Source organism: Triturus cristatus, chromosome 4_1 (genome assembly GCF_964204655.1).
Source record: "Triturus cristatus chromosome 4_1, aTriCri1.1, whole genome shotgun sequence".
In the NCBI taxonomy this organism is placed as follows: Eukaryota; Metazoa; Chordata; class Amphibia; order Caudata; family Salamandridae; genus Triturus; species Triturus cristatus.
Window position 1 is genome coordinate 759,463,767 of NC_140585.1, and position 21,647 is coordinate 759,485,413.

The 21,647-nt window shown below is 42.4% G+C and overlaps 1 protein-coding gene across 6 annotated transcripts in view; it reads right to left on the reverse strand.

The window, feature by feature from the left end:
- Positions 1 to 21,647, reverse strand: part of LOC146855498 (uncharacterized) — a 61,662-nt gene that overhangs the window by 17,610 nt on the left and 22,405 nt on the right. For 4 of the 6 annotated variants that reach the window (XM_085653325.1, XM_085653326.1, XM_085653327.1 and 1 more), the window contains one exon: positions 7,141 to 7,252. In XM_085653325.1, the coding sequence (XP_085509451.1) occupies positions 7,141 to 7,219 (79 nt within the window). In that variant the 5' untranslated portion in view covers positions 7,220 to 7,252. Of the gene's footprint in view, positions 1 to 737; positions 1,172 to 7,140; positions 7,253 to 21,647 lie in introns of those variants that run through there. The other 2 variants (XR_014981333.1, XR_014981332.1) reach the window with 2 other exon arrangements.

Genomic DNA, 21,647 nt, shown 5'->3' on the forward strand with positions numbered 1-21,647 from the left:
CCTGGGTGCCAAGTTGGTCTTAGTGCCACACACTAAAAAAGCTCGGTGGGGTGGTAGAATGCCACGGATCTCCCAACTTTCATGAAAGGCTTAAAAACCTGGCTCTTTGCCCAATAAAACTCTTTCCTTCCGTTTCTTGCCTAATGGAGATGTAACTAGCACCAGGACACCCCCGGGTAACCGATGCGCTTTAAAAATATCATTAACATAACATAACATAACATAACATAACATTTAGTTGTGGATTACATAATCTTCAGGAATCAACAAGAGCTCTGTGCGTAATTGGGTTGGTAAAGTGTAGGTGCAATGGAGAAGGGACAAAAGATACTTTAGAGGTACAATCATTATAAGGATCTATGACTAAGCTACAATCACCACCAAAAATAACATATTGTGCAGAAATGGACATTAAAAGAGTAGATATGGCTGGCCAAAAATTATTGTCAGGTTTAGTAGGTGCATATACATTGAACAACGAAATAGGTATACTTTTAACTATAAGGTGAACAACCAACCAACGCCCTTCATTATCTGAATCTTTAGATAAGTGAGAGACATTACGCTTTTTGTGACAAAGAACTATAAACCCATTTCTTTTACTCGTACCTGGAGAAGAAAAAATATTTTCAACCCATTGACGTTTAAGTTTTAGAACCTCTGAAGCAACTAAATGACATTCTTGTAAAAATACAATATCTGATTTAAGATTAGACAAGTGGGTAAGAACTCTTTGCCTTTTAATAGGTGTGGCCAAACCTTTAACATTCCAGGAAACAACACCTAATGTCATTAGTCAAAAAATAAAAGAGAAATTAGGAAAAACTACAGCATAAACAATGGAAAATTTGAAATAAGTAGGATAATAGAAAGTAAAGCTCTCAGGTAGAAATGAGGTAAAGTAAAAAATAAAAGTAGAAAAGGGAATGGTAAAAGAAAACAGGAGGAAGACAGGAGAGAAAGAAAAAAGAAAGAGATAGAAAAATAAGGAAAAAGATCAAGACACTAGATAAAGTGAACAATAAAATATACCAAAAACTCAAACATAAGGTGGAGGATGCTGAGGCCACTAGGAGAAGATGGAACAACTAGTCACAACTCCGGGACAAGCAATGAGGGGGGGGTGATCCAAATGAACTATGCAACGATGGGTAGCACAGCAAAACTGCACCTAATTAGGAAAACATAAGGGAAAATAGTGACAGTTAATCAACACGTGGTAGAAACACATACAATAAAAACAGTAGAAGTAGCTCATAATTTCATAAAAGAAGAGAAGTAATATTATCAAGCAGCGGTTGAGGATCTCGCAATCTCCGTGGTTTCTTCTTTATAGTTGTCGATGAATCGCTGAAGTAGGGCTGGGTCCTCTGATGTACTTGTCTTATTTTTGTAAGTCACTTTGAAGAGGCAAGGATGGATTAAGCGGAATCTAGTTTTTAAGTCTCGTAGTGCTGGACTTAATGCCAAGGAGCTTTTCCTTCCGTCAGCCTTGACTTTAGCAGAATCCAAGATATACGGTGTTTAAATTTAACTGCCTGTAAAACCTTCAAGAAATCAGTGTACTCTAGAAAGTATCAAATTACACCTCTCGGTTTGCGTGAGGATGACAAGGTTGGAGGAGCATGACCAAGTCTGTGGGCTCTTTGTATATTTAGTTGTGGTGATTCAGGTAACGCAAGGATCTGAGGATGAAAGGACAGAAGGAACAAATAGGGTTGGATCCTTCCAATCCTTCAGTTAGATCATAAATTCGTAGATTATTATGTCTGCTTCAGTTTTCAAGGTTTCCACTTGTTTCTGAAGCTGGGATATCTCTGCCTTCATAGGATGAATCAGTTGAGAAGACGCTTGTAGAGATACAATTTGACGTTCCATTAAATTAAATTTTGTTGTCGAACATAGACCATTTAACCTCTAGACTAAACAAACGTAAATTTGTTTCTTCCATATAGGGCTTGAGAGCCCATATCTCGTCTCGGAGTAAGTCTATAGATGTTGGTGGAGGAGAAATAGTTGGTGAAGGAGGATCCTTTCTTAGGTCGTTTAGTAGTTGACGATGTTGAGGGAGTTGCAGGCTTAGAGGCATTTTTCCCATTCGATAAAGAGGACTGCGAAGCATGGGAGGAATTGGAAGTGGAAGGTGATGAGGATGTCCCCACAGGGATAGGGGAGAGAGAAACTGCTCTGGGTCTTCCATGTCACTTTGTAATACTGAGAAAGGATTTGAGGTTGTCAAAGTGGGAGTTTTAGAGCGTAAAACACCAGCGGAGATAGCACTCCTGACAGGTTTGATTCTTCCCATAGACATGAACGTCACCGCCACAAAAGAACAATTTTGAGGAAAGGTTGAGAGAAATTGCACAACACCGCAGTTGAAAATGCAGAAGTCCTCAAGTGCAGCTCTATATTGGCTTACTCAATCGTATAGCATATTGGTTAATTCAGTTGTCAAAACAAAGTTTGCATGCCAAATAAATCAAAAAAACGAACAATTGCTGAATAGCATGCAGTTAAAAGAGCAAAATAATCCAGAAACATGCTAGTGCTTGTATCAGTATTCATTAGCAGAAAACTGTAAAATGTTGGCATTAGGATGCTTTACGCAGAGGATCCAGTCAAGGAAACGTGCCGCAACCGTTAAGGAGAAATACGCGGTGTCATCTCCTTACCGCGGTGAAATGAAGGCATCATGTGAAGCAGGGTGGTTTTGCCAACAAAATCCTCGGACTAGTATGTATGCTGAGACGCTGCTGCTGCTTGAATAAAGAACCCCCTCGGAGTTCGGAACGGGGCAGCGTTAACCGGCCACCATCGTCTCTCGGCGCCAGACCACGCCCCCTTTTTCAAAGGTTTTAAAATCAGTCAATCCTGCTGGAGGTTGTACGAGCAAGGAGGCAAGCATGCAGCTTTTAAGGCCTGATTGCACAGTGTACAGATCTCCTTTTGTGCTTATGTATGTTGTTGTAGGCTTGCAGTTAGAGTAAGAGAATATATTCAGCCTTGATTAAACACACAACTTGTTTGTGTGAAAAGTGGTAGGGGCTAGTGTAGTGCATTTGAAAAGTCTGTGGAAGGTGGTAGTGATAATTATGCTGGATAGACTGTTGGGACTGTAAGGGGATCCTAAACATTGGGCCAGAATGAGGCTCAGAAAGAGTGAGTCTTTATTCCTTGGGCCATCTCAGGATGTGTTTTTCAAATCTTATGGTGCTGTCACACAGAGTTGCATAGGCTTGAGCCTTGACCTGGTAATGACCTTCATCCAAAATATTTTGTATCCAACTGTGAGGATGAGAGAAGCTTGAGGGAGGGAGGCAACTAACTAGTTTGTGGGACGTGCAGCCCTTTAAAAGATAGTTGCTAAAATGTTTGCACTATAACAGTACCTAGAAATGCAAACTTTAACCCCTTCTATGCTCATGATTGAATGGTTCCGTCATGAGCACAAGTTCTAGTGTGCTCATGACAGAACCATTCCGTCATGAGCACATGCTCAGGAAATCCCTCTGCTGCAGACAGCAGAGGGATTTCCCATTGTTTTTGCCTGGGGAGGTGGAGAAGAGCTTCCCAACCTCCCCAAGCCTATTTTGGAATTTCATTGCAATGATGATCGCGCGCATGGCGCGCAATCGTCCTTGCAACGAAATAGAAACTGAATCTTAGTTTCAGTTTCTCAGTTTCGATGCTTGTGGGGCTATCTCAGGGATCCACCCAGTAGCACCAGGGATCCTCCCAGTAGCACCAGAGATGCTGGAGCAGCCCCTTGGAAAAGGGCCTTTGCTCCACCCATATTTGATCGAAACAGTCTCCCCCCCCCCCCGGGGCGCAGATGGGGGCAGTAGCCCCCAATCTGCCCCCCGGGGGTGGAAAGCCCACTAGAAACCAGGGATTATTTTTTTTATTGACGTTGGGGTGGGGGCCGCCCAAAAAGGGCATTGCAATGCCCCCCCAGAGAAATGTGAGTCTATCTGCCCCCCAGGGGGCAGAAGCCCCCAATCTGCCCCCCCGGGGGGGGGGGGGCAGAAAGCTCTCTAGAAACCAGGGATTATTTTTTTATTGACTTTGGGGTAACAGAAAATTATGAGAGCCAGACAAGTAACCCCATCCTGGATTCCCTTGGGTGTCTAATTTTTAAAAATGTATATTTTTGCTAGGTTCCCCTAGCTGCCGGCAGAGCTAGGGTTCAAAATCCACAGCTAGGCACTTTGCAAAAAGAGGGTCAGTTTTCACCATGAAAATGTGTTGTGCCCATGTTGCGTTTTGGGCTGTTTCTTCTTTCGCAGGGACTAGGCCTACCCACACAAGGGAGGTACCATTTTTCTCAGGAGACTTTGCGGAATGCGGGTGAGTGGAATTTTGTGGATCCACGCAGATTCCAGAACTTTCCACCACAGAAATTTGAGGAAAATGAGTTTTTAAAAAAAAATAAAGTTTGAGGTTTGCAAGGGATTCTGGGTAACATAACCTGGTGAGAGCCAGACAAGTCACCCCATCCTGGATTCTCCTGGGTGTCTAGTTTAAAAAAAGGTATAGGTTTGCTAGGTTTCCCTAGGTGCTGGATGAGTTAGGGTTAAAAATCTAGAGCTAGACACTTTGCAAAAAAAGGGTCCGTTTTCACTGTGAAAATGTGGTGTGTCCAAATTGTGTTTTGGGCTGTTTCCTGTCACGGGCCCTAGGCCTACCCACACAAGTGAGATACCATTGTTCTCGGAAGACTTTGGGGAACGCGGGGTGGGTAGAATTTTGTGGATCCACGCAGATTCCAGAACTTTCCACCACAGAAATATGAGGGAAATGTGTTTTTAAAAAACAATGTTTTAGGTTTGCAAGGGATTCTGAGTAACAGAACCTGGTGAGAGCTGGTCAAGTCACCCCATCTTGGATTCCCCTGGGTGTCTAGTTTTTAAAAATGTATAGGTTTGCTAGGTTTTCCAAAGTGCCGGCGGAGCTAGGGTTCAAAATCTACAGCTAGGCACTTTGCAAAAAAAGGGTCAGTTTTCACTGTGAAAATGTGGTGTATCAATGTTGCGTTTTAGGCCGTTTTCTGTTGCGGGCACTAGGCCTACCCACACAAGTGAGGTACCATTTTTCTTGGAAGACTTTAGGGAACACGGGGTGGGGGGAATTTTTTGGATCCACACAGATTCCAGAACTTTCCACCACTGAAATGTGAAGAAAATATGTTTTTATTTAACAAATGTTTAGGTTTGCAAGGTATTCTGAGTAATAGAACCTGGTGAGAGCTAGTCAAGTCACCCCATACTGTATTCCCCTGGGTGCCTAGTTTTCAAAAATGTATAGATTTGCTAGGTTTCCCTAGGTGCCGGCAGATCTAGGGTTCAAAATCTACAGCTAGGCACTTTACAAAAAAAGGGTCTGTTTTCACTGTAAAAATAAAGTGTGTCCACGTTGCGTTTTGAGCCGTTTCCTGTCGCGGGCACTTGGCCTACCCACACAAGTGAGGTACCATTTTTATCGGGAGACTCAGAGTAACACAGAATTGTAGAGCAACTGTTATTACCTATTGACTTTCGATGCATTTCTGCCTTCCAAATGAAAGACTATGTATAAAAAAAGAAGTAATTTTGAAAAATGACCTATAATTCTCATGCTAGAAAAGGTACTTACAGTTTCTAAACTCTATATTTTGTTCCAATTTCAGAAATACATAGGTGTCTTTCATACCGGTTTTTCCATGTATCTATTTTCCCAAATTAATTGCTATATACCCGGTACATAATAAAAAACCATTGCAAGACGCTGCTCAGTTATTGACTCTGGGTTTGTCGGGTTCTTGGTGAACCTACACGTCCTATATATCCCCACAACCAGAAAGGTCCAGTGGATGTAACGGTATATTGCTTTCCAACAGCTGTCATAATTAGAAGAAGTTACAGGTGAAAATGTTGACTCAAATGGATTTTTTTTCAACTAATGGTCAATTTTTCCTATATTCAACGGTTAGTTTCTATCCTTGAAGGATCTACACAAATGACCCCTTGCTGAATTCAGAATTTTGTCTAATTTTCTAAAATGTATAGCTTTCTAGGATCCATTATTGCTTTCATATCCATTTCTACCATTAACTTGAAAGAGGTTGAAAGCACAAAAAATAGCAAAAATAGTCTATGTCCCAGAAAAATGCCAAAACTGTGTAAAAGATTTTGGTTTTCTGGCAAAAGTCTGCTTGGCCCTGAAAGCTGGGAAGATGGTGATTTCAGCACCACAACCCCTTTTTGATACCATTTGCAGGGGAAAAAACAGACACTTTCATATGTAGCCCTTTTTTCCCATTAAAAAAAAGATAAAAAAATGTAGCTGTATTTTGGCGAATTTCTGGGTCCCCTTCAGGGGAATCCACAAACCCTGGGTACCTTTAGAATCCCCATGATGTTAGAAAACAAGTACGCAAATTTGACAAGGATTCCTTATGTGGTCAAAAAGTTACATGGCCTAAGCACAAACTACCCCAAATAGTCAAAAAATGGCTTAGCACGGGGGGGCAAGCCTAGCAGCGATGAGGTTAATTGATTGGCAGCAGGTATGATGTGTTTAGTGTGGCAAAATGTGGTCATACTGTCAGAGAATAAATATGATGCAGGCTGCACAATTTTTGTTCCTTTGGTGCTTCGAGAGTGTCTTGCCCGAGACCCCCCTGTAAACAGCGTGGCCTTGATCTAAGTCTTATACTATCGATGCAGGGATTATGGCAATTTTCCAAGATGGGTATATAAGAAGAGGCTACATGATCAAAGATGAAGTTGATCGAGTATATTATTTGGTGACCAGTTGCTTGAGGAGTGAAAAGAGATTGCCAATAAACAGAAAAGTAACAGTAAACAAAGTTGCAAACTGTCACGATTAGATTTGACGACTTCCGATGCTGACCCCTTCCCTCCCTTAAGCCTGAACACAAGCACGTAGCATGAGAACAAGAATTATAAACGAGACCCTAGGGAAGGAGGGAAAGAGCGATAGGAAAGGGAGAAACACAGCAATGCAACTTGTGTTCTGGTATGCTCCAGAATTGCCTCTGGAGCAAGTTCAACACCTATTGCAGAACATAGTACATTTAACATAGGGGTATTGTTGTTTATTGAACAATAGCAATTGGTCAATTTAAACATATGTACTCACCAGTGTGGGCTATAGGAGAAGCTTTACCCACAGTATTAAAATGAATACTCCTGTAATGGGCCCTGAGGAGGTGAAGCATTACCAATCATCAACACTTCATAAACTGGAATACCTGGAAATAAACCGAAATGTTCAGCAGATAAGTGATGGGAAGACCAGAGGGCACCTATAAAAACAATAAATGTGCACATTGAGGGATGCTAGGTGTGAACTGGCACAATAGTGAAGCAGCCCAAAAAGATACACAGTTGCTAGACAAAGAGGATCCAGTTTGAGACGTTTATATACTCACAATGTCATGCCTTTCCCAGAAGTAATCCAGTGCCACCATTATTTATAGGGACTGTCTCATACACCAAACCAGCAAAGGCATCATCATGGACCAGGAAGGAAGACTATCACTTGTTTAGGTAATGTATCAGTTCAATACCCAGTGTGCGGCTGGATTCCAAAGTCTCCAGGTCTTTGAGTAGCAGTGTAGTGTTGAGATCATGATTTCTTTGACTACCTCCAAGAGGATAATTTCTGTGTGAATCCCTTTAAGGAGTGACAGTACCTATTCCAGAAACCATCAACAGAAGGCATGTCCAAGGCGTGGAGTATGTACAAAAGATTCCTATGAGCAGCCAGCTGGGTAGCATCCTTTCCAGTAAATAAGATATTGTAATTGAGCTCAGAATGTGCTAGAGTCATGGATCACCACTATTTCAAACTCTGGCCCTCCACCCTATACTACAGTAGGTGCAGTATGTAACATATGTAAAGGCAACCTGGCTAAATATTTCAGAAAGGGTGCATGAAACACAGGATCAATGTGCCAACTAGCAGCTAGGAGCAGCTTAGTGGATTGGGTACATACAGGATTTTAAAATTCGAAAACATTTAGCAGTACCGAAATTCATGTCATTTCATGACAGCATATGTGAGAAACCCAGTTCTCGGATTCCAGCTCTCCTGTTGTGGCATACACAGGATTTCTAGGGGTTTTTGTCAATGTTGGAGGAAACGATTTTTGATGGTTTGAGTGAAGTTCTCCTAGGTTATTCAAACCAGCATCTGGGGCACTAAGAACACCTTTGTTGTAATTCCAGGCAGAAACAGATATAGGAAAGCATTCTTGGTCTCCTGACTTGAGTACTTTTTATTTTGTGCTGGTTTTACACTTGGTGTTTGCTGTTTGTTCACTGGCAGCTGCGCTCCTCTGGTTTATTTTGTTTTCCACTTTTGGAGCCCCTGGGGTCTTTTTTGCCACGTTCTTATTTGTGTTCTAATGCTTCCATCCAAATGGAACTATCTACATTTGGTTTGAACTTCCAGTTATGATCAAAATTTGGAGTCACTACTGACTCCCACTTGGAACCTGGCATGTTCCATCTATAAATCATCCATTGTTTCATGTTCTGTTGGAATAGGTTCATTGATATTAAAATTCCGTCTTTGTATGGGCATCAAGATGTATACCAAAGGGCCTCATTGCCCAGAGCCATTTCCTGGGCTGAAATGACCCCTAAATTTCTACATCCTGATGTTCTACTAGATGACAGAAGTTTTTTCTCTCTCTCTTTTACTTCCCCTCTTTCTCTCACCACTGTCCCCTTCTCCCAAAGATTTGTTCACCACTCTCCCAAAAAGTAGTGAGACTGACTCAAAGACATCAGATATATTGGCATCAGTAGCCTCTATTCTGTGGGCACCTCATGGTCTACAAGACAGTTATCAGTCACTAAAGATGAAGTCTGTTTGGATGGGCAAAGCAGCGGCCACTGCATTTTGCTATGTATTAAGGGACATGCTAAAGAACGCTTGTTCTATGGTAGGAAATTGACCTTCCACTATCAAGGCCTAAATTGACCATTCCATTTAGACCGAGCATGAGCAATCTAATAGAAAATCAGGGGGACAGTGGCCAACATGTTGTCCTATACTTCTCATGCATCACTCCACCCTCCACTTCAGATACTCCAAAATAAAAATTGAAATAAAAAGTATATTGATAACCTCTTATGGCAGAAAAGCAGTAAATGTGTGAATAGAGCACTTGTGGTAGGGGTTCAGGCAATTTCCGTAGCTCAGGAAAGAAAACGCTGACTCAAGAGGTAAGTAGCTTTCATAGGTTTATTCCTAGGACCCACGACGATGAGCTCCCATCCAGTTCAGAGCGGCAGGCAACTGATTTCCTATACGCTCTAGAACCAGATGAGTACCCGAGGCCCATGGTTCCAAATAAGGTGCATAGTACATCCAAAGCATATCAAATAAAAGCTCTGCACAAGCACAGAACAATGAGACATTTAAAACAACATAAGAATACATAGAAACCCACGAATACCACATCACCCCTTCCTTATCCTTATACACAAAACAAATCAGCTGAGAACATAATTACGCAATTTTGAAGTCAATTCGATTGAGCACTGGCTATGTGAGAAATAGCCCTCTTGAACTGAATTATCCTGAACACCTGACATAGAGAGATCAGAATCAACCACTCTCTTGCCAAACTCAGGTGACCAAAGTACCCTCCTAACACAATTGTCCTGACAATTGGTTATAGAACACCTCCATCATCAATAACAGTAGTGTGTGGCCTTTGAGTTACAGGTTCAGATGAAACCTCAGCATCATAGCTTAGATCAGATTCATCCACCCTGGTTCTGTCAGCATAATCCCACTTAAAGATAGCAACTTGTCTATCTGTTAAGTGGGCCACATTGTTCTTATTCCACCATCCCTTCCTAGCCAACCAAACAGAGGGTTTACTGACTCTGATAATATGCATGGGAAATTAGAATTTGGACAGCCCCTTGCTGACTCTTTACGTTTTTTTTATAAGCAACCAATCGTTGACAGCAAAATGTGTATCTTTAACTTTAGATCTCCCATCAAACAAACGTTTCTGCGCCAGCTGTTTTGTTGCAACCCTGTCTCTGATAATTTTAGCATTCTCCCCTTCAACTCATCCTTTATCTAGATTAAGTCCAGCCGAGAAATTAAGGAACCAGTCTGGCAAAAGGTTAGATCTAGCTTCCCTCCCTCCAAGTGCCTTGAACGGGTAACCCCAGTGGTAGTGAGGTGATATGAGGTATGCCCAAACCTTTTCTTGGAAAAATTCAGCAACAATAATGTTAGCAGCAAGAGCTGTTTGTATATCTTCTTTTAAAAAACAATTTCCCCTCCCAACTAGTCCATTAGGGGAAGGACTATACAAAGCTATCCCTATTGCTTCACATCAAACCTCTTCATGAAGTCTTAATTTTTGTTTGGAAACAAAATGCATGCCATTGTCTGTAACTATGCAACTGGGTGAACCTACCACCTTAAATTTATTTTCAAGAAAATTGATTTCCATTGCTACTTCTACAAAGGAGTAATACAAATGACTTTGAGAAGTAGTTAATGACTACTAACAAGTACCTCTTTTCAGAAGAAAGCAGATTGAAAGGACCATAGAAGTCTAATGCAATCTTCTCCCACACTCTTCCAGGAAAAGAAGCGGGTATAAAGGTTTCTTAGACAACTTCCAATGTTTATCAGAGACAACACACTGAGGGCATACTTCAACAAAGTTAGAGACTTGTTTATCCACACTTGGCCACCAGTAAATTTGCTTAATCCTCTTAGTGCTAGTTGAGATTCCCAGGTGGCTTTCATGTGCCATGCAAATAATTTTCTTACTGAGACTAGCAGGGGGTACAAAAACTCCATTCCTCATACAAATGCCCTCCTCAAATGATAATTCCTCGGCAACCTGAGCGAAACACCTCATCTCACCAGTGAGAGTTTTCTCAGATGGCCATATGTTCTTGATGTAGAACTCAACTTTTTCAAGGTATTGGCTTCATTCATAGCTGCATCCCATTATTCTTCAGTGACAGACCCCTGACAAGCAAGCACAGCATCAATGAGCCCCACCACACATTCTCCGTCAGAGCTATCCAAGGAATCACTGTTATGTGTAATAGGAAGACGTAATAAACAATCTGCACAAATGTTTTTTCCTCCTTGAATATATTTGACCACCAAATTGTACTCCTGTAATTTGAATGGTAATCAAACCAAAATTGTAGATGCCCTACCCAAGCCATTCCCAGACAATAGAAATACCAAAGACTTGTGGTCAGTGAAACTTCCGCAAGAACTTCCCCAAATATATGTTTTAAACTTTTGTATCGCCTATGCTATGGTCAGCGCTTTCCTTTCAATGGTGCTATAATTGCTGTCAGCACCGGACAAAGCTCTAGAAGCAAATGCTATGATGTTTTGCTGCCTATTCACACACTGACCAAAAACAGCCCCAAGCCCCTTACGGCTGGCGTCACCCATAATGAATGATTTTCCTGTAGACACAAATGTTCACAGAGTAGGAGCATTCACCACCAAAAGCTTAACTTCTTCAAACACAGCATTTACAGTGCAATTCCACTCAAATTTCTAACCTTTCTTGAGAAGAGATCTTTGGGGCTGCAGGGCACGGCTATGGCATAAAGTGGTACAAATCTTGCATAATACTCACAAAGCCCCAGAAAGGAAGGCAACTCATCCTTATCAGTGGGAGCCGAAGCATTTTGAATGCCTTCCACATTGCAAAATTTCGGTTTGATTCCCTTATCCAAAATGAGGTGTCCTAAATATTCAACTTCTTGTACTAGAAGCTTGCATTTACTTCGTTTTACACTCATACCTCTAGTTTGTAGAATGCTTAACACTTTATGCAGGACGAGTACATGTTTGTCCTTGGTGTCTGTATATACAAGTATATTGTCTTGAATTGCTTGCACATGTGGCATGTCACTAAATAAACCATCCATCAATTTTTGAAACACACTTGCCGCCGATGCGAATACAAAAGGCAGCTTCAAAAATTTGAAAGGCACTAAACGGAGTTGCAAAGACAGTGAGTGACTGATTTTTTTGAGAGCTGGGTTTGGTGATAGGCCGAGTGCAAGTCAATGATCGGGAAAACCTTTGAGTACGCAATATTAGCCAGCATTTCCTGAATATGCAGGAGGGGATGACAATCAACCACAATGTTCTGGTTTAGTGATCTCAGGTCCCTACATAAACTGAGATCCCCCGTCCTTTTTTTGGTTCAAACAATGGGAGGAATCCATTCAGAGGCATCAATGGGTGCAATAATTCCCTCCTCCCTTAGTTTGGCTAAAAGTGCCTTAAGATCCTCTCTTATACAGAGAGGCCTGACCTTGTGCACTACCGGTGAGGCATTTTTCTTCAGTCTAATGCTGTGTTCAAAACATTACACAGTACCAAGCACGTCTTTAAACACCCCAGGATAGGACTAAATCATTCTGTCAGCAAAGTCATTCTTTAGGTCCACTCACACCAACTCCAATCGAGGTTCTTCCAAGACAATAGGAGGATCTTGTCCTGGGCACAAAACAATGCCCAGTCTTGCAAGATCTTTACAACCTACAATGCCTCTCCCATTCCCTGCCACTTACACCTTTGTAGTGATGGACTTACACATTTCAGGAACAGAAAGGATTTTTCCTGCCGGCCATAACTTCTAAAAAGTGCAATCTGCCAAAATGGTGATAGGAGCCCCAGAGTCCGCCATTACAGAAATCTGCTTGCCATTTATCTCTGCTTCCGCAATGGGCCCCTTGATCTTTCGTTCTGAAGTGAAGGATGTGACTTCTGACAAATCCACAGTCAACAATACATTTGAAAACTTGTTAGTGCAGTCACGCTCTTTCCCCTCAACATCTTCGGCATTTACTTTGCTAATCTTAACCCTGTTGATATTACTGCCCCCACTCGCTACTCCCCTGCACACTCCTTGAAAGTGACCCAATTTGCAGTAATGATTACACTTCCTTACAATCGGGGGCAAAATGGATTGTCCCCTGTATGGTTTTGGGAGCCACATCTATAAAAGACTTGTTGCCCACGACCATGCGGATTCCTTTGAACCTTCCTCTCATTACTTGGTTTGTTACTTGGCCGCATCTATGGCAGTTGAATAGTTATCATAAATCCTGAGCCATTCCACCCATTTAATTTCAGGCTTCCCAGCTTTTGGATAAAAGGAGGTGGTTGAATGACTCCTCGGGCAGTGGCCATGCTCAAGCCACTAAAGGTGCAGAAAGGATGGATGGTATGATAATTGGACAGAAAGTTGTGTGTGGGGAACAACCAAGTAAAGTAAAGAAGACAAGCAAACTAAGTACCTCACCAGTAGAATGATGATTACAAGTGCATAAACTATAGCCGCTGAAAATAAGGAGGACAGCTCCAATGATGTGAGCACTGCAGGAAGTGGCTTCACTTTTCGACACATCAAACACGTGCAGAACGAAAATTACCAATCCAAAAGGGCCACACCCTGGCATGACAAGGTGACATCACCCAGCCTGCGTGCGTACATAGTAATAGCGACGCTTGGTAATCCACCACGGTTTCCAGGAAATCCCCTCCGGCGAGTCAGCGTTGAACACGGGGTGATGTCACGGCTCTCTGTAATGCACCCGGCTGCATAAGCCCTCCAGTGAAGAAACGAGCGCCTGGCGCCCGGGGCACACGTGAAGAGACAAGGGTTTGTCTCACGCTAGGTGCAAACGGAACGTTGCTGCGATGCAGTGCAGGAACCTGCAGAAAAACAACGGAAGGCAGCAGGATGCAGCAGGCATTACAGAAATGGTCTCTCCTACCCTCAGTGGTGCGTACGACGGCCGGCAAAGGAGGATATTACTGTAGAGTGAAGACAGCGGTCGGTGGGTTTGGAAGAGCTCCTGGTAACCCCACTTCTGGTACCAAAGTATGTGGTAGGGGCCACGCACTTTCCGTAGGTCAAGAAAGAAAAAGCTGACTCAAGAGGTGAGTAGCTTTTGTAAGTTTATTCCTAGGGCCCACGGCTACCAGCTCCCATCCAGCTCAGAGCGGCAGGCAACTGATTTCCTGTATGCTCTAGAGCCAGATAAGTACTCGAGGCCCATGGTTCCAAACAAGGTGCCTAGAACATCCAAAGCATGTCAAACACAAGCTCTGCACAAGCAGAGGACCAGCAGACATTTAAAACAACATAAGAATAAATGGAAACCCATGAATACCACGGTACTCTTTGCCATTATGGTGTTACATTAGGTTATTTTATCAGGCAACTTCAGGGAATCACCAACACCCAGCTATAAATAACACAACATGGTGTGGTGTTTCTATAAATCATATTTATGCTCCGAAAGAGCTCCTATTTTAATGGCTGTTACTAGCTTCACAAAGCAATATCCTGTAAATATTTGGTTTTTTTATTGGTTCTGGTGCTTCTGGCAAGTTTATGGATCAAACATGTGCCCAGAAAATGGCATAAGCAGTTAAGGAGAAGTATTATATGGAGGTCATTTAAGGTGCTGATGGCACCCCCCTTAAGTCTGGGGAGATACATATGTCGACAAAACCTCTACCCCTTTCTGATTTTGGCCACTTAGAGGTAATCAATTTAACTTCATTAATGTTCCGAGTTTTCCATCTTGATTGGCACACGTGATCTGCTGGAAAGAACAAGAAATCGACTTCTCTTCACCTTATTGTTGGCAATGCTGCTTCATGAGAAGCAATATGATTGTTTCCCATTATTTGGTTTATTGTGCTTTTATGGTAACACTGGTATTTGACCCCGTCCATTGGAACTGACTTAGCAATTCCTCTGGTTTACCAATCATTTAGCTGTTTTTAGTGTTAAAGGGATTGGTATTGTTCCTCCTCACAAAGAATCAGCTCATCTGGCTCTTTGAACTAAGACTCTGCATGGATCCAAGAAGATTCAGGACTGGCAGAATATGTGAAGGAACAGTTTAAAAAAATCTTTATCTGACAGTTCACTTCTCCAAGTTGGGATCCAGTCTTTTTCACACCAGAATCGAGTTAAGATGTAAGACCATTTGTGGTTTGCCATGATTTAATTGAAAGCACTATACAAAACTGATACCCCCTCATCTCATTTCCATTCGACTAGATCAGATTAAGGCTGCTGGGCGCTTCACCAGCTAGATTTCCTGGGAGGCTACAAATATGTAAGGATGGAAGTAACCCATGAGTGTCCAACACCTTTTAATACTTGTTATGGCCATTACTAATACGTTATGATGGAATTTGACCTATGTAGTGCTTAAGTTTTATTTGAACATTCTGTTAACAACCTTTTATGGGATGTATTGGCCTTTTTGACGTTTTGGTTTTCTCTGCTTCAGTACAAGATCATAGATAACATATGTGTGAAGTTTTCAGGAGTCTCCACAAATACTCTCTTTAAATGCCACATTGGAAAAGTGCAGCCTCGAAGTTAATGGCATAGCCTTCCCAGGATATATTACCTCAGCCACTTGTACTAAGATGGATCCCCAGAAGTTAAACGTAGCACAAAGGTGTCCTGTACGCAGTACTGTAAAAGAGATTCAAACCATTCTTGGTAAGCTAACTTCAATTGCCATTTCATCTTTAAGTTTTCAAGTGTGCTTCAGTCTATCATCCAGTAAATGAACACCGGTGTCCACTTCCACTGGGGTACAGAATAGTAAGAGGCCTTCAATACTCCACAGAAAGCCTTTTTTATGGGCGCTGTATTATAACATGCAAATCCTCAGCCACCAGATATTGTAGAATTGAATAATTCCTCTTCCACCATATGAGGATTCAGATTCCAAATTCCTTCAGCTAGTAGCATTCTATATTAGTTGCAAATTTCTTCAACTAAAGCTCATTGAGCTTTGCAGAATAAAATTACCCCACCTATTAGCACACATTGTTAGACATTCAATAATAATTTCTGCACTAGAGGCATTAATCAGAAGGTGCCCAGCATGCATGTTACAGCATGGACTGACCATACACATCTGGGGAACCTGAAACTATGAAATGTTCCATTAGTTGACATACTAGATGGTTATTATTTTTCTTCTGATTTCAGTGTACAACAGTAACCTGCAGACCAAGTAATAAACATGACAAGAATGATGCCATTTCTTGAAAGGAAGTGCCTTCTAATTACCTGGAAAACAGATATTGACCTAGAGTAACAGGAAGTAAGGGCATACCATTATTGACTGGCAAAATTGGAGTTAGCAATATCTCTTCCTCCATCTTCCACTGGGCTTTTATGCACCAGGTGATTTCTTGCCTGAAATTCTTATGACTTGCTATTCCCTCTGGTACTCTCCATCCATGTACTCCATCATCCACAAACAGATCTCCAGATTAAATCAGACTTTGGCACAGTGCTCTTTCAGTTCAAGAATAATCCTGAACAATCGGCCAGATGGTCCAGCTGATATAAAAAGTTAGTAACAATTTCTAACATTCTTTGTTGTGGCATTGACTTTTTTGTACCGAAGGCCTCTGTCATCAATTGAGGTCCACATCTATTCCTATGACTTCTGTGCTCTATGTGTCAGCCGTTCAGTCATCTGTTCACACAGTGCAATAATAAACCATATCCAACATCCACAAGACCAAGGCAGACCTTAAGAAATATTAATTTGTAGTGTGAAATAAGGTATGATTCCACATGTCAATGCAAAGAGATGGTGGACGGAGTGCTGAAACTTTTCAGACACACACTCCTAGTCACAGATCTGGGTTTAATCCATCATCGTTCTTTAGCTCACTTCGCCACCCCAGGTCAGATCCAACCATATGCAAATCAGTCTAGACCCTGTGCCTCATGGGAACGGTCCAGCTTGAACTGCAAAGACAGGTCTTCCCTGAAACGGAAACAAGCATCCTGGGACAGGGTTCAGGGTAACACCACTCATCAGCCAGGTTAGCTTGAATCTAGTGGCAAAGTGAGCAAGGGACCCACGTCGGGCATACCCTGACAACTTATGGTGAACAAAGCATTACCTCCCCCACATTTTGCCTGGCTTTTTATGCAACTTTAACTCAAGAAGTACTGGGTCCTTACTGTCCAGGTTACCAGTACCAGTGCTCTTTCCCTAAAAACATGTCCACATGTGGTACTTCTGCCCCCCTGTAAGTCCCTAGTAAGTGGTATCCTGGATACCTAGGGCCTGGAGGATGAAGAGGGCCCCCTCACTAGGCCCCTAGCAGGCCCCTATGAGGTCAAAACTAAAAATTACCAAGTCGACATGGCACACTGCCTGTGTGCCATGCTAGCTAGCACTGCCTTAGATATTGGTAAGTCACCCCTCTAGCAGGCCTTACCAGCTCTAAGGCAGAGTGTAGTATATGCCGGTGTGGGCATATCTACATGAGCAGATATCTTCCTACAGTATTAGTGTCTAGTCCTTAATAGTGTATGTGCCAAGGAGGAAATAGAGAGTACATAGCCTAGGAACTTGAAAACTCGAGTTCCACAACACCATGATGGCTTCACTGAACCCAGGAGAGTTTGGTACCAAACAGCGCCTTGTTATAAATCCACACGGATGCCAGTGGGGAATTTATTGAACCATGTACCCAGAGGGCACCTCAGAGGTACCCCCTGAAAACCTACTGACCCTGGTGTGGTCACTGACTGGCTTTAGGCTGTCTGCCACACACAGACATGTTTCTGGACCCCTGGGTGGAGAGCCTCTGTTCTCTGGGCAGAAACAATGCACATCCTGGGCAGAGATGTCCCCCTGCTCGAAGGGGAAGCTTCAGAGGCCTGCCACCTTTGTAATGCGACACCCAGCCTCTGCTGCTAGCAAAAGATGGCAGCTTCAGTTTTACATCCCCACTTTGGATTGAAAACCAGTGGGGAATATTCAGAAAGACTAGGAGGTGTGCCCACCTCTGTCAGCTCTACCCCTCAGGTGAAGGAGGTGAAGTTAAGCAAACACTTTTCAGTCCCCTCCATCTTGAAGCCTGCTTGTCAAAAGAAAGAAACCCCATTGAAAACCATTTGTCAGCCGATACTGATTTTGCACCCTGCACCTGGCCACCCCTGTGCTGCTAGTGCTGCTTTGTGTCCACCCTTGCTTTTGCTAACGCCCAAAGCTTTGCCCCTGCAACCGCTTTACCTACCTGCAAGCAGTGTGGCTCCGATTACCCCCAGTCTCCATTGAAACACATTGGGCTGAACTCCGATTTTGACCTACGCATCCGGCCATCACTGTGCTGCTGGTGGTGAAGGTTTGGTACTCATCTGACCCTTGCCCACTGCTGCCCATTGGTCCCGAAGACGGGAACAGTAAGTGCAATACTTACCTATTTAACCACAATATTGTTTTCCCCATAGGATAACATTGAGATGTTCAAAAATGGTTCTGTCGACTTTTGAAACTGAAAAGTATTTTTATTTAAAAACGTACTTACCTTATTGTGAAGAGCTTGGTCTTAAAATAAAGTACAAACAAAGCTTATTTTTCTAAAATTGGAGTGGATCTCCTTTTTGAGTTGTGTGTCCGTTAATGGTCAATGTTGTGCAATAAATGTCTCACACCCCTCTGTGTCGTGACGAAGGCTGCTCGCCCACACTGCCACTAATAGAGCACTTTGGATTTTACATTGAGTCCTGTGCACTTTTGGGGAACCCCTGAACACCGTGCATGGTATAACCACATAGTGGGCACACCATATACAGAGCCAGCTTCCTACAAAGTATTAGAGGAAAAAAGAAATGTTATCATGTAACATTGGTTGGTAACTAAGAAGTGCCCCTGTTGATATTAATAATCATTTCCAAATAGAAATATATGTTAGTGTTTCCTAGTGATCCAGCGTAACCTGTCTTTGTCATTGAAGTTGTACCTTTCACATACTTGAGATCTCTGGGGTTATTTGGTTGTAGTATAAGCGTTTTTCTGTAGCACGAAAATGAAGGGAAGTAATTTCTTTGTATTATCACTCCCGTTTTGGAAGAGTATGATAATGTGAGAATAAATTGTCAACATTGATCAATGTGCTGCACATGCCTATTGTGAGTATGTTATTGTGTTCACCCTAAAAGGGTTTACTGACAAAATATTGCCTCTGGAAATATTGCCATACCAAAATATCGTCACATAAATATTGTGATAAAAAATGTCATCTTGCTATCTTTATAATAAACATTAAATACATTAAAAAGTAACACAAATATATTACACATTAAATATAATTAATATTGACATAAAAATAACTAGTATATACTTATTCACAAAAATATTCATATACATACATTGTTTCCTCAAAAGGTAGCCTGCTGGAAAAAGCTTCCATTTATGTTGATTCCTTTATGTTTCCCATGGTACGAGATTTGAGCTTATTTGTGCAAGATACCACTGAATTCATATGATTGATCCAGGATATACAATGGGAAGATCTCCTCTTAACAACATTGGCCATAACAAGCCTGTATCATACATTCAAAGGGACTGACAGGTCTGGAATTAATTTATTTCTAAAAACAAGACAACTGAAATCTCAGGTACATAATAAGATGCTGTTACAAATTGCCGCATTCTGTCTAAACAATGATATCTTTTGTTCTCGGGCCAGCTGTACCTACAAACGCAGTGGACTGCCATGGCCATGTGCTTCTCCCCCAGTTATGCAAATCTTTTTGTAGGCTGGTGGGAGAAACACGTGGCCTGAGCAGGGGAGAAGGAACATTGGGTGGACCAGAAAGCCTTGTAGGCCAGGTATACTATCTCATTATGTTTGGCGGGGGACACAATCACAAGCAGAGTATTACATCAGGGCTCTCAATTATAATGAGTTGAATTTAAGATTTACAAGTAACATCAGTAAAACAGAAGTTGCATTTTTATATCTTCTTGTGTTCATTGCTGACAACAAGTTATGCACCAAGAAGTATAGAAAACCAACTGCAGGGAGCACAGTTTTACATTCACAGAGCTAACACCCACACAATCTGATTGACAGTATCCACTATGGTGAGATACTTAGACTCAAATGCAACTGTTCCTACCCAGAGGATTACTCTGTTGCAGAATGGGACTCTCTTAAAAGATTCTGTGAAAGAGGCTATATGAGTGAAATTTTTCAAGGAGCCACTGAGAAAGTGAAGCTGAGAGAGAGAAGGAAGTTTCTGACTCGTAAAGAGAAAAGTGCAGAACAAGGAGAGTCCAGCTTCAGATTGATAAGTGGATTCTCTGCTGAGTCACAACAGATCCGGACACTAATCCAAAATAACTGAGGCATTCTCCAAATGGATGGGGTGGTTGGGAAGACATTACCAAATAGACCAGAAATCACGTATAGGAGGAGTGCCTCATTAAAAGATATCCTGGTTCAGAGTAATTTTGTAGACAAACCTTTAAGGCTGAAATCACAGGCTTGTATCCATGCACTAGGTGCAAAGCCTGCAAGAACAGCACGAAAGTAAAGGATTATCAGGTTCCAGGCAAGAAAGAAAAAAGAAACATTCACCATCTCTAGATCCATTAGTGCATCTTCCTCGGGCATGATCTCCTGTTTCCCATTGCGCCCCTTGACCTGCCTCTTCTTCCATCGTTGGAATACCCTGATTCTTCTGTTCCTTCGTTTACGTTTCCTCTGCCGCGACCTCGGCCCTGTCCCCGACCCCTCTGACGTCGTGTTGCCGATAATGGGGTGGTTTGCATAGTCCTCTGACTTCGCCGGATATGCTGGTACTCCTCTAAAAAATTGACTTGGCGAGAGGTTTGATTAGTTGAAATATTAGTGTCTACTGAGACATCGGATTCCGTGTCGCTAGTCAAAGAGGTAGTTGGTGCTTGTATTTCACATAAATTGTCAGTAATGGTAGGAGTCGCTTTATCGGAATTGTACAAATGGTCATACTTTCGACTGAAAGTTAGGATCCTGCCGCTCTCGTAATCCCCATAATCACGATCGAGTTTCCTCTCTTCCTCGTATTTCCTGAGGCGTTCCTTTATGTTATTCATGGTAGAGTCCAATTTGTCTGCATCCATTGTTTTATTCAGTTCTGCCAGGATGTCCTGTATTTCCTTCATGATTGTGTCTCTATCAATCCATGCATATTTAACCAGGATTTCCAACATCCTTTTTGAACTTAGTGCAGAGTTCTTGGACCATTCGGCTAACATCTCAGGGTTCGGGGTTTCATATGTGGGGGTGGTAAATATTCGTAGACCTCTCTGTACCATGTCTTGGTCTATATAATTCTGTAGGGAAATCGCTTCCCACCACTTGGAGATTTCAAGTCTTTTAAGCTTCTCCAGCTTACGCAATTTGTCATCTGCTGGCAGTTTGGTGCCTGATGCCCCTCCCGTGGCAGCCTTGGGTTGCCTCTTGGCGAACATAGCCTGAGCAGCCGCTCTCCTTTCTTCCTCCTCCTCCATGTCTTTAATACACCCCTAAAGTGATTGTTCGTGTCGTAGGGAACTGGAAATTACTTGGTACCCCTGCTGGAATAGCAGGTTCCTCTTGCCCCGTGAGCGCTTAAGGACTGTCAACGACCAGTCCAGTGAGGTGATAGGGTGGGCTGGCGGACAGGTATAATCAGATAATCTTGTGTGCTACCCGTTCCAGCGCAGCCTAATAATCCCAAACGGCCACCCAGCCTGGTGTGCGGCAACTTGATGGTTTATCAGTTTGTGCTATTTTAG